The following is a 14,246-nucleotide window of genomic DNA, read 5'->3' on the forward strand; positions in this document are numbered from 1 at the left end:
GTGCGTGATCGCGTCAAATATCGCGCGAACTTACCGCGGCGGTCGCGACGGGCAGAGCCATCTTCGATTTCACACTCTGGCTATGGTTTTGGGCCTACTTCAGCATCTCACTCCTATCTCTTCCATCCTGGTCTTTTCCCTCAGTTTTTCTAACTTTCTTTACTTCTTACCTATTTCTGTCTGTGCCTAGGTGTATATTTCTCATTTTATTTTTACTTTTACCACTTTTTTTGCAACTTTTCTCTTGTTTTATATTACTTCCTTCTTTTATCTTTCTTCTTTCTTCCCCTAACCTTTTTGTCTTCAACTTTCCTTCTCCCCTCCACCCAGAACCATGGTGAAGGGTGCCAGCAGAATCGGCGGCTCAAAGGGCAAGGCGGCTGTGCCTAAAAAAACCAGGCTGCCTTGCGGCAGAATGCGCCCGGCAGGAGTGACGCCCCGCCAACTTTTTGGGGAGGAGGAGTTGGCCGCCCTGGTCTTTTTTATCCAACGTCACCTCCCCTTGACTTTGGCAGCAGGCGGCAGGCCCGGCTCCGGATACCAGCACATTGAAGAGCGTCTCCGGCGGTGGGCGAAGGTGCGCCGTGCAGTCTTCCGCTGCTCCGGTATCCGGCGTACCCACCATCAGCTGTCCCACCGCTGGGCCGACATTTTGGACCGGGAGCAGGACCTGTTGGACCTGCTTGGTGTGGAGGTTGTGGGTCTTGGTGAGTGGCTACCCCAAAAATAAAGTGTGTATATATATATATATATATATATATATATATATATATATATATATATATATATATATATATATATATATATATATATATATTTATATACATATAGATTATATATATATATATATATATATATACATATATATATATATAGTTGTATAAATATTGTTATTGTATCTTTGTAAATATTGGCTGAATAAGTAACGCGATGACTGTTGCCCCTAGTTACATTTGCGATGTATTCCGGTATATCTACTGTCATTGTATGACAGTGTTCTTGTTCTTCACTGGCTCTTGCGTGTTGTTTCAACTTGGCGCTAGCTGTTGCTGTTTATTGATGTGAGATTTTCTTTATTGCTGAGAACTGAAGTTAGTTAATGCTATTAATAGAGTCTTGTCCTTCCTTTGTCCGTCAGTGAAATAACGGTGGATGGATAATTGTACGTTGTTTGCATATTGTAGCATTTTTTTCACGGCCTTCTCTTCTGCATGAATGGAATCCTTTTCTTGCAAAGAATGCTAACGTTACTTTGTTCTTCTTACCTCAGCCAGGGCCGGCTCTAGGGGGCATGTGCAAGCTGTGCAACTGCACAGGGGCACCAAACTTCAGGGGCCACCGCACCAATAGATATCCTTAATTTAATAATACTCTAAGGATGGATACATATTTGCGTTGCGGCCCCTGGCATGGATTTGTTGCCTCCGGCTCTGTTCCACTGTAGCAGTGTGATTTGCAATTATGTCTATGTTTCACATCACTCAATGTATTTATCTATGTTTATTATTTTAATTTTTACATGAACCACAGAACCCAGGGGCAAGCAGAATACAGGGACCGAGTCGGCGGGTGAACCACCAGTTACACAGAGCTCCTCTACTGAGGATCCTGCTGCTGTCCCCAGTAAGTCCAACAGTGCTTGTTTTTTCCTCTGTAATGTGTCTGCAGTGCTTTGTCAATTGACAGCAACCAAGTAGGCATCCAGAATGATGTTTGTCTAGTATTTTTGTAAACGTTAGTATACCACTACTAGTCTTGTGGGTATTCTTCTATCTCCTATGGAGTTATATACATATTACACAACTATGTAACTATGCACACGAAAATTGGATGTTGTTGGTACTTATAGGCAGGTTGGACCTTACTTACACCTCAGTCACAGAACTCTGAGGAACGCACAATTCACTGAACGTCAGCCTATATGGCCTGAGTCATTGGTCTATTGTTCAAATCACACTCCTGAACCCCAATACCAAGATGCCGAATGCTTTTAGGACACAAACCGTTACCTAAGAAACCCCCTTTTGCTCACTCACTCGTGTGAGTCTCTAAGACAACAGACACTGAAAATAAACTTCAGAGTCAAAGTGGTCATTCAAAAGCTTTATTTTGTTAGAAGTAAGTAAGTAACATCAATGTTTTTAAGTGCTTCCGTCCAATACGTTGAAGGGCCCACCAGAAAAAATCCAGAGTTAAAACAGGCATAATAAAGTAATCAACATTTGTACAGCTACTAGTGCACAATAGGGAAATGTGGCAACTATCGCAGACCTCTCACCAACGTATACTGGTCAGATATTCCTCTTTTTTTGTAAGCTATGGAAATGTCCGCTTCGTAGAAGGCAATCTTCTCACCTGCCGAAAAATAATGACAAAAGTGGTGCACGTTAGACAGTATTAAATACATTTATGCCAGTTTTATGCAGCCATGCTAAAAAGAAGTTGTAACCTGTAAGCAAACTCTATCCCACAATCCACATAGAAAACTTAAATACGGGCCCTTTTACTTTCCCACCTCTTCAGGTGTATGCATTGAACAATGATGTGTTGCCCCAGAGCGTCTTCTCGTACTGCGCAACAAGCTGCGAGTTAACACATGCGCAAAACTGGATACATTGATGTACAAAGGTTACATAGTTCACTTCCAATTTCCAAGGACTAGAGTAGCAGGACAGATGAGATGAGCTTGGGTACCATACCATAACAATGAATGCTAATAATATGTGTAGTGACTCTGCTGTACTATGCAATGTGGACTCATACTGATTACGTACGTTGGACTTAACTGTTTTGAAGAACTCCATTCTTGGTGAACAAGTACAAAGGGGGCTGTGCATCCATCTAAAAAGGCGTACTTATTTTTATAGGTGCAGAACCCTTACCATCGACCAGTGCCGACGGGGACAGCGGCGCTGCTTCAGCGCTCCCGGCGGGGACAGGAGGAACAGAGGCACCTACACCAGCAGCAGTGGGGGGGGAGCCAACAGCGGCGGGCGATGGTAAGTTACATTCAATAGTGATCTGCATTACTTGGTGGGAGGGGAAAACTTTCTCACTGTACTCTACTGGAAAATATATGATGTTACCTTTACTTGTCATTAGCATGCTAAGCATTACCACTACAGTAATGCAAGTGCCTGATAGCAGTCGGATGCATGGGTTGTTGTTAAAGCATGTAAAGGGGAAAACACAGCTGCCAGCGTGGTTGGGAGACACACCCAATACCGGTGGTTAGTGGATAGTCTCAGCAGCTGCGGTGTTTTGGGCAAACCCAAAGGCAAGGGAAGGAGGGGACGACTGGGTGCATGGGTCGTTGCTGGTGAAACACAAACCAAATAAGGTTTGTTGCGCGGTATAAAGTATTATAGTCTTTACTAGACATGTGCTACTAGCTGCCCCCTGTTAATTAATGTTACTTTGAGAGTGTTCCCGCCTTCCCGGAACAAAAGGAGATATGTAAAAGATAGGTGTTCGTTCTAATGTGTGTGACCGTTGAAGTACACCCATGCTAATAGGGCAGGCATAAAGCCGTGACAAAAAGTCCGAAAAATTAATAGAGGCTGTAGAATGTTCAAGATAGACGCAACACAATTTCTGGTACTCAGCTTGCTTGCTAGTGCTACTGTGCCGCCCACTATGTGTTGAATCAATGTTGTGTTCTTGATTTGCGGGGAGTTTGGATTAACAATTCTGTTTCTTTCTTTATAGTTACTCCTTCCCAAAAACCAACCAGGAAGGAGTTGGCAGTCCGGGCCCGGCAGCGGAAACTGCAGGCAATTGTAGAGGCCTACCGCCGGCTGGTGGATCAGGCCGAGGAGGAGGAGGAGGAGGCGGCGGCAGCAGCTGCTGCCTCTTCCAATGCCCCGGGCCCCAAGCCTGCAGGACTACGTCGCCGTGGTCAGGCAGCCGCCCGCCGCCGCATTGTTACATCTTCGGCGGCCCCCCCACAACAACAACAACAACAACATGCATGCAAGTGTAGGTGCCGTGATTTCAAAGCAAAGATTCTCCGCCGGGTAGCGAAGTTGGAGGAGGAGCGGAAGAAGCAGGAGGACGGTCTAGAGGAGCGTGTCAAGATACTGGTGGACAAACACCTGAAAGCCCGCCGGCTTTGAAATGGACCCTGTTTTTTGCCCCTTTTTTAATCCTTTTGTTGGTGGGTGGGATGTGGGAGTTGGGGTGTACATTTGGGTTGAAATTTGGTTGGGGTTAGGGGAGGGTAGGGACAGCTCTGGGTCAGGGGGTTACATTAGTTATATATTTTATTTTTCTATTATCATTATTAAAATATAAAAATAAAACAAAGATATTATTTTCACAAGAAAACATTTGAAGTTCATTTGTGTTTGTTGGGGGGGTGGAGGGGGGACTGTTTCACCAAATAATGTACGTTGTGCAACATGAACATGCACTACGAACGATAAATTAAGTACTGACTGCACCTGTAGTAGTAGGGTCACAAGTGCATAAATAATTTATATTATTAAATAACATGGGAAAATTGCCCATCACGTGAGTCTGAAGTTACTACTAGTATACTTTAATTCCATGCACATTTGCTCAGAGTCGGCTAAACAATCCTATGCAATGCATTGCATCATTCCTTTAACATACCTGTCCTAGTTGTCAGGGAAGAGGAGCTCGTCCTCAAACTCTGTGCGTTCAGACAGAAGTAGGTCATGTAACCCAGTAGTGAGGACGTCTTCTTCACACTCGCTTTCTTCATCCGGCGGTGATTCACGTACTTGATAGTCTGGTGGTATGAAGCGTTGATTCATTTTTATCATTGTCAGCCGCTCCACGCTTTTGGGGGAGAGACTAGTCCTTTTCGATGTGACAATGGCACCAGCAGCACTGAAAACCCGCTCAGAGGAGACACTGGCTACAGGACAAGCCAGATACTTTATCGCCAGCCTGCTCAGCACTGGCCACTGTCTCCTTCTTTCATACCAATAGACCAATGGGCTTTGCTCCATGAACACCTCTGTTGTGTCATCCAGATAGGCCTGAACCATCCGCTCAATGTTCATTGGTGCTCGGCTTTGCTGGTCCTCTTTTCCCTTTGCAACAGCAACGGACTTACCCATCCCTTTCTGTATAAAAAAAGCAGTTATGCTTTTGGTTGGGTCTGCTGAATCAGATCGTGTAGGTGCTGCTTTTGGTACTGTTGGTGCCTGCTGGAAAGCAGACGCACTGCTCTCACGCTGTGAAGAACTTGCGTCAGGAGTACTTGGACTGGCCTGGGCTGGCAGTGGCAGGCCTTTAAGTAACAGCCGTTCAGTTTCTAACTCATTAGCTTCCGCAGCTATGGAAGTTTTGTACTTGTCAACATCCTCATCTGAAAATGGAATTACTTCGTTACTGCTGACAAATAATTTGTACCGTGGATCCAAGATTGTTGCAGTTATGTAATGTTCACCTGACACAATATTGTTGAGCCTTACATTTTCACACAAGCGGTTGACTAAGCCCTTGGCTAAGGTATATGCATCAACTTTTTGTTCGTCACCTTCGTATGTTTCACAGACCTCCTTCACCTGTTGCTCAAGCATGTACAACAATGGGATGGCTTGGCCCATAGTACAGTCCTCCCTGCTAACTGCACGTGTGAAGACCTCAAAGGGTTGTAGCATCTCTGTGATGCATTTAATGAGGTCCCACTGCCACATCTCAATGGTCAGGGCTTTAAGATTAACAGTAGGATCCCCTAATCTTCTTGACATGACATAAGCATTCAGTGGGATGTACTGCTCAAAGAGACGCTCAAGCATGAAATAAGTTGAGTTCCAACGTGTTGGGACCTCCTGTATCAGTGCTTTGACTGGCAACCTATGCTCTTGCTGAATGACCCGTAGCAGCTTCCGTCCTTTGAAAGAATGGTTAAAGTGCGTGCATATTCTTCTGCAGATGGCCATTATGTTGCTGACTTTGGCTTCATTTTTCAGAAAGTCTTGCACGACTAAGTTTATGCAGTGTGCCAAACAGGGTACCCTGAAATAATGTCCTTCTCTCATTGCCTTCACTACATTACTGCCATTGTCGGTGGAAACAAAACCAATCTTAAGGCCTCTTGGTTTCAGCCATTCAAAGACCTTGTCATTAAAGTCAGACAAAATGTTTTCAGCAGTATGACTCTTGTCCATACCAAACATGGCTATAGTTGCATGTCTGCGCGTATCATTAAAAATTCCAGCAACGTCACGGAGGCCTGAAGTTAACTTGTCTTTAACACCTGCAAAAGAGATCCAGTGTGCGGTGATGCACATGAAATCTGTAGCATCGCAACTGCTCCACATGTCTGTTGTCAGGTGGATACAATGGACAACACTCTGTTGTAAGGCTTTCCCAATCAATTCCAGCACATCGTGGTGTAGTGCTGGAACAGCCACTCGGGCAAAATAGTAGCGACTGGGAACGTTCCATTTTGGGCAGAGGGTTGCCACTAATTCCAGAAATCCAACAGCCTCAACAAATGAAAATGGGAGAAGGTCCAGTGCTAACATTTTCGCAAGTTTGGCATTGTATAAACGTGCTACTGGGTGGTTCCGCTCGTACTTTCCCTCCTGCCTTAACATGCTAGGAATGGTAAGCTGCTTTGCATGTCTTTGAGTTGTGCTAGACGGACCACCTTGCATCGCAGACTTTGCACTCCTTGGTGTTTCCAGCTGACTCTGGTGCCACTGAGAAGTTGCAGATGCGGAGGATGTGGTCTTTACCACTCCAGTGCTGGCGACAGGGGTCGATTGTGTACCACTCCTAGATAGAAGGTCATCGTCTCCCTCTTCTTCTACCTCCTGATCAACCATGAGTGGACCTTGTACCACTGTATCCCCACCAACACGAGTGCTAACATTTTTTAAGCTTGCAAGGTGGTTCTCCCACCTGATCACGTGTGTTTTTTTCAAATGGGTCGTTTGGCCTCCAGTCCCATAGTTTGTACCAAGCTTACCACGACTAACATTGGCATGACAAATGGTGCATACAGCAATGTTCTCCTGAACTGGGTGAACCGTAAAGAAGTCCCACACTGGGGAGGTAAACTTTTGTCTCCTGCCATAGGAAGAGGAGGACCCACTGCCAATGCCGGATGGACTGGAGGATTGTGGAATTTCACTATGGGACAGCTCAGTCCTAGTACTGCCACTACCTCCTTCTGTTGAAGTGGCGCTTCTGCTGGATGTCGGATGCTGCCGGGCCTTCGCTGTTGAAAAAATTGGAGCTGGTGTTACTGTGGGTGTTGAGTGTGTAGGAGTTATGCGTGGTACCTGCTCATCAGTCATTGCAGCATTTCTGGATAGGGTGAAAATGTTTGTCTCTACATCCTCTGCACCAGGAATAACGCTTGTGATGATGACAGTGTCAGACCCGTCTTTATCACCAGCAGTATCCTGCTCACCTACATCGACCTCCATAAGTTCAAGCCTGCCTGGAAACTTCCTTTTTCCTAGCATGGTCTTCTTGGGATGTCTCTCCTTTGAATGCGCAGATAGTTGTGGCTGCCAATCCGTATCAAGGTCATCGGAAGGGATGCTTTGCGAAGAACTCGATGCACTAACCCTCCTTTCCCTTGGTGAATTCGAAGGAAATAGATCACCTACAGAAGTGGCTTCCTCTTCTTCTTGCTCGGAAGGAGGCTCTACTTCCTGAACTGCCCCGACTTCGGGAGGAACAACTACTACTATTTGGTGCGGAGATGGTGGTTGTTGTTCTTGAGGAAGTACTATTGCGGGCTGGGGTTTTTCAACAACAACTGTTGCGGGCGGTGGTTGTGGTTGTTCAACAACTGTTGCGGGAAGTGGTTGTGGTTGTGGGTGAACAACTCCTATTGCGGGCGGTGGTTGTGGTTGTTGAACATCTACTGCTGGCGGTGGTTGTTGAGCACTTCCATCTTGCGTGGATTGTGTACTACTTTGAGACAGCGATAAGTTTAGTTCTGGCTCAGTATCACTGCTCGCAAGCAGAAGGCTGGCTACCTCTTCGACCCTCATCATGTGCTTGGCCCTGGGATGCTGGCTTGCCCCCACTAATGCAGATGTGCTGGTCCCAGCTTGCACCCCAGACCCCGCTGCTGCAGGCGTACCTTTTGGGGTGCCAAAAAAGGTTTTGGGGTCCATACCAGACTTAAGTGACACTTCCTTCTGCTGTTCCTTCTTCGCAGCAACTTTCTTTGTGGTGGAGGACCTGGTAGCTTTCTTAGGGCCCATCTTCTTCTGATGTCAGTCAGCTCACAGCAGCACAAATTGCAGAGATGTCTGGTCAGATGAGTCACACACCACACGTGGCGTACAACTGAAGGAAGTCCGTCTGGCGGTAGAACGAGCGATGGATGAAAAAACAACCAGCACCTCCTCAGTCTTTTTTGTGCACCTACAAGTAAAGAAGGCAGAACAACATCAGTCAAACAAGCAGTAAGGCAACATGAACAATTGAAAGACACACAGGTCAATGTATAAAAGACAAAACAGAAGACTAATAATACCAGTCCAGCAGCACCACAGCTCAAAGGCCACATGAAGTCCAGAAAGAACCAATAAAGTGAAGCAGGCCTATAGATACCAATATGGACAGAAAAACGAGGATGCCTGCTGCACATGACAGGTTAATGTGCAAGGAATAAATAGCCCATGGCTAAGACAGAGGTTGTAAACATAACACCGCAAAAACACATACAAAGAAACCCCTGCCCAGGCTCCCAAAACAACAACCAAATGACAAATTCTGTTTTTTTGGGTGCACAAGAAAGACCTGCAACATTTTTGAGAAACTTTTATGCAACTCGGGACATATTGTCCGCGAGAATGCTAAATCGGCATGTTCGGCAGCGCGAACGGAATAAAAAGTCGTGTTCGCGTTCCCGAGCAAGTACATTGAGTGCGCGAACACGACAAAAAATGTAAGTTCACGTGCTCACATGGTGCGAAGTTACCAAAACTACCCAAGCTGTATTCCTAGGGTTACCTAATGGCAGAAATTGACAGAGTATTTAAAGTTTAAACACACCCAAAACCAGAAATACCCCACACATAAAAATAAGATTTTCTATATCAATCCAAGCCATCCATGATTTTCACATTAAGGGTACACCACAAAAACAGTTGATTAACTTTCATGACCCTATGAGTAGTACCTATGGCCTACTGCCAGAGTAGGCCACAAGGTTGGAGGCCTATGCCTATGGCAAAAGCACAAAGGAAGGACACACAAAATGGCCACCGACATAGGGCCTGGCCACCAACAACAACATGGCAAAATCACAAAGGATGTATACACAAAATGGCCTCCACCACATGGCCTGGCCACCAACAACAACATGGCAAAATATATCACAAAGGAAGCATACACAAAATGGCCGCCACCACATGGCCTGGCCACCAACAACAACATGGCAAAATCACAAAGGATGTATATACAAAATGGCCTCCACCACATGGCCTGGCCACCAACAACAACATGGCAAAATATATCACAAAGGAAGCATACACAAAATGGCCGCCACCACATGGCCTGGCCACCAACAACAACATGGCAAAATCACAAAGGATGTATATACAAAATGGCCTCCACCACATGGCCTGGCCACCAACAACAACATGGCAAAATAAATCACAAAGGAAGCATACACAAAAAGATCACCACCATAGGGCCTGGCCACCAACAACAACATGGACAACTTTACAAAATGGCCTCCACCACATGGCCTGGCCACCAACAACAACATGGCAAAATAAATCACAAAGGAAGCATACACAAAATGGCCGCCACCACATGGCCTGGCCACCAACAACAACATGACAAGAAAGAGAAGACAGACAATAATGCCTATGGCAAAGGGACAATGCTTTGCTTCAGAAAATGGACACACCACACCACCGCCCAAATTGGTCACCCCACCCCAAAAAAAAAAAAAAAATAACAGAGGAGAGAAAATGGAAGTGGTCCATGCTCCAAAAAGAGAAAAGTACTACCAAAATGAGAACATAACATAAATGAGGAATTTTTAGGTGCACAAGAAAGACCTGCAACATTTTTGAGAAACTTTTATGCAACTCGGGACATATTGTCCGCGAGAATGCTAAATCGGCATGTTCGGCAGCGCGAACGGAATAAAAAGTCGTGTTCGCGTTCCCGAGCAAGTACATTGAGTGCGCGAACAAGACAAAAAATGTAAGTTCACGTGCTCACATGGTGCGAAGTTACCAAAACTACCCAAGCTGTATTCCTAGGGTTACCTAATGGCAGAAATTGACAGAGTATTTAAAGTTTAAACACACCCAAAACCAGAAATACCCCACACATAAAAATAAGATTTTCTATATCAATCCAAGCCATCCATGTTTTTCACATTAAGGGTACACCACAAAAACAGTTGATTAACTTTCATGACCCTATGAGTAGTACCTATGGCCTACTGCCAGAGTAGGCCACAAGGTTGGAGGCCTATGGCAAGAGCAAAGTGGCTGGAAACATTAAATGGCCGCCAACACATGGCCAGGCCAACCACAGAAAGTTAATACAATGAACTCATGCATGCCTACACACTAACTACATGGGGTACTAGGGTCACATATTGGCTTAAAAATTAGAAACATTTTAAATTCCACAAAATGCAATGTTAGAAACAAATTACAATTTGGGACCTCATGAAAGTACAGGCCTCCATCAATAATTTCATTCCAGGATTGAATACTGTTGTTAAAAAAAAAATCAAATCAAACAAGCACAAGTCTACATCACTCATACATTACACAAACTTACTTGAAAAAGAGAATTCCAATTCAAAAAGTCCTCATTAAATCCAAGGTAAATCAGTAATGCAGCCAACACAGACAGAAAGTGATCCTTCCAGCTCAAAATCCAAAGGAAAGTGAGCACCACATGGACAAAGCACTGGGAGGAGCCTGGTGGACAGGAACAGGAAGTTGTAAACTCAAGAGCCCTTCCTCCTTACTCTGCAAAACAAGAGTAGAAACAAAAAGAGGGGTCCTTCCCCCCTAAAAATAAAGCCAAAGGTACAACTTTAAGGTTTTTTGCTTTTTTTTCCTAACCAAAATGGTAATTTATTATGGTTTTAACATGCTCGCGAGTTATTCTGTGCAAGAATGCAGTTTCTGCGTGTTCGGCAACTCGATCTTACCAAAAAGCATCCTCGCGCATCCTTATGACGCTATCTCGCATCAAAATGACGTTATCGCGTTCGCACAGTCGCACGGGACTGTGCGAGAGTGTTTCCAAACATGGTGGCACAAGCGACCAGGAAAAAACGAACGCAGAACGAAGGTAAGCCATTGCCGCGCACGCGATAATGTTATTCAGCGCGCGAGAACTACGCTACGCACCGGATCGCGGAGTTATCGACAGCTACGCGTTCTCCGCGGAACGCGGAGCTGCCGAAACTCCGCAAGCTCCGCGAACGGAGCGTAGTTCTTCGCCCAGGGTTAGTCCTAAGGTGATTTGACCTTGTAGAAATGTTCATACTCTACACGGATTTTAGTACGTGCCTTTGAGATATACCAATTTCTACCTTGATTTTCTCATGGAAACTATGGTTGTTATTCCAGAAAGCTAACATGAGCACACAATTTCAATACATTCAGAAATATCTTCCCTATCTCTGTGAGAATAAAGTCTGGATTGCCGAATGAAACATATACTTCCTACAGCAACAGCAGTTTGTCAGTGATCTCAGAAATTTCAGATTTAGACTTAACTATACAAAGTTACAAAGAATTCTAATGAGATACTCGAGTACTGTATTCATGAGAAAAGAAAGTGCTCTATGTATGATAAAAGCGAAGAACTCCTAAGGGACATGTTGCTTGAATAGGAGTTGCAGAATTAAAACCTTTGTGCTCTGCAAACTGAAGTAAGTGAGCATTAAGGGGTTTCTGCGGTTTAAAATAAATCAGCTGTTTAGAATAGTGTTATGGAAAGTATGGGCTATTAATCATGGATGAAATGAAATGAAAAGTAGATTTATTAAGCGCGTGCAAGTATCCGAGGGTGTCTAGGCGCTAGCTCACAGATCACCTGAACACGGAGACCTGACCTGCAAGATCAGAGATTGAAAAGCCAGGTTTTAGCGCTTTTCAGAGGGCTAGCAGTAGGGTTTCCCTCTTTAAAGCAAGGAGAAGAGAGTTCCAAAGTCTAGTGGTGCCGACCAGAAAACCTCTACCACCCCAGGTGGATTTCCTGAACCTGGGGATCACAAGATTGTGGGCAAGAGAGGATTTGAGTGGACGGGATGGAACGTGCCATTGAATATTTTGTTTTTAAAAAAATACGGTCGTGAACCATGTATTACTTTGAAGGTGATGCATAGCTCCTTAAACTCGATGCGTCTATTTACTGGAAGCCAGTGTAATTGTCTAAGCGCAGGGGCAGCGGATTTGTGCGTGGGAACATCCAGCAGTATACCAGCCGCAGTATTTTGCCCAATATGAATTTTGGTGAGTTTTTTTTTGTCTCAGATTGACAAAAAAACCATTGCAGTAGTCAGCACGAAATAAGACCAGAGCTGAGGTGAGCAGTTAGCGTAGCTCATGGGGAATAAAAGGAAATACTTTCCTGAGAAGCTTTAGGGGATAGAAGGATGCAGAAGTGACAGTATTCACATGGCCTTCGAACGTGAGCTTAGAGTCAAAGGTGACTCCCAGATTCTTTACTTTGTTTGTAGGCACAGGAAGAGAGCCTAGGGGCATATTACCAACAAGTAGCGATAATTATCGCTAAATAGGCTTAGCGACGATTTTTTTATCGCTGCCTATCGCTGGATATGTTATCGGAGAAAACATGCTATTAGCAACGTTTTTCTCCATTGTGCTAAAATATCCAGCGATAGCGGCGAAATGCGTGAATATCGCTGACAATACAGCGATATTCACGCATTAGCGATGAAATGCTCTTAGCCATATAACATGGCTAAGAACTGGTCTGAGCAGACGTTAGTTTTTGGCGATAGCGGGAATATTTCCATCGCTACGCCTGCCTTGCTAATAGGCGATAGCGACGTTAGCGACTGCTTTCAGTCGCTAACAGGTTGGGTACGCCCACTTTGCATGTCATTAGCGATAAATATCGCTGACATGCAAAGCGGACCCCAAACTGCTTGCTATCGCCTAAAAGCTGTCACTAACATAAGTCAGCGACAGCTTGCTAATAGAGCGATAGAATTATCGCCGCTTAGTGGCTGAAAACGGCCGCTAATCCGGCGATAATTGCCTATCGCCACACTTGGTAATATGCCCCTGAGTTTTAAGCAGCCATCCATTGACCGACATAGAGAAGGCAGCCATGAAACTGTGTAGCTGTGTCCAAGGGGCTACTAGTCACAGATTCAATAATTTGGGTATGGTCAGCATAAGAGATTGCTGAGAAACAAAAAGGTCGTATCAATTGTGCCAAAGTGCTGCAAAACCGGAAGGGTGATGGAGAAATGTTGGTAGTGCGGTGTGGGTTGTCCTCTCTTGCTCCTTGGATTTGATTAGGAAGTGCAAGGGCTCTGGATAACTCTGCTAGAGAGAAAGAAGCAATTTAGAAAGATTCACATGACTGTAAATTAGCACGAGCAGCCGGGATTCTTAGATCCAGAGGCCCCACCGCAGCTCCACCGTACCGGCACGTCCAGGTCTCAACAGGTGATTGAATCACATTGAGCAGATTTAAATGGATTTTGGACAAGCACATGTGTGCACAATATAGGAAGTTCTTCCTGGTTTGAGTGTCATTTTTGAACTATATCCGCAACATTGGACGACCATATCCCAAATTGGTTTTTGTTATTTGGATAATAACATTTTGGATCATTCAAATGAATTTTGTTGCCCTTTGTCCTGATGAGGCCTAAAACTGGTTGAAAGGCCGAAACGCGTCGACAGTTATCATTTATTTCGACACCTGTTTTGATTTGGAGACTGTGTGGATATATTCCCCAGGAGCATCATTTGGTTCTGAAGCCACAAAAATCTGTTTGGCTTCTTTTTGCTCCTTGTTATTTTGGTGTTCGAAAAGGAAATCAGGCTAAGAATAGACACTGCCATACTTTCCTTGTAAATAAATCATCGGGCTTCTTACACAACCCTTGGATTAAGGGTCCACAACAATAGGACATTTGGACCGTTTGGATTTAGAATAAAATATTTGGTTTTTGGATTTGAACATGTCATTCCTCACAAGATTGAATATTGTTTGGTTGACTGATTTATATTAAGAATGTATAAAATGAAAAAGGATCTTTAAAAAAAAAAATT

General features: G+C 44.5%; 1 protein-coding gene across 1 annotated transcript; it reads right to left on the reverse strand.

The window, feature by feature from the left end:
• Positions 1-2,095: 2,095 nt before the first annotated feature.
• On the reverse strand, positions 2,096-6,152 carry LOC144820304 (zinc finger BED domain-containing protein 6-like). Its single transcript, XM_078677884.1, has 2 exons — positions 4,615-6,152; positions 2,096-2,355 (listed from the first exon to the last, which is right to left on the reverse strand). The coding sequence occupies exon 1, from the start codon at positions 6,150-6,152 to the stop codon at positions 4,620-4,622; it is 1,533 nt and encodes a 510-aa protein (XP_078534010.1). The 3' UTR covers positions 2,096-2,355; positions 4,615-4,619.
• Positions 6,153-14,246: the final 8,094 nt, after the last annotated feature.

This window comes from Lissotriton helveticus, chromosome 2_1 (assembly GCF_964261635.1).
Source record: "Lissotriton helveticus chromosome 2_1, aLisHel1.1, whole genome shotgun sequence".
Classification (NCBI taxonomy): Eukaryota; Metazoa; Chordata; class Amphibia; order Caudata; family Salamandridae; genus Lissotriton; species Lissotriton helveticus.

Excerpts from the sequence above, each read along its gene's own strand:
- LOC144820304 (XM_078677884.1), bottom strand. The coding sequence starts at position 6,152 with ATGTTTGGTATGGACAAGAGTCATACTGCTGAAAACATTTTGTCTGAC.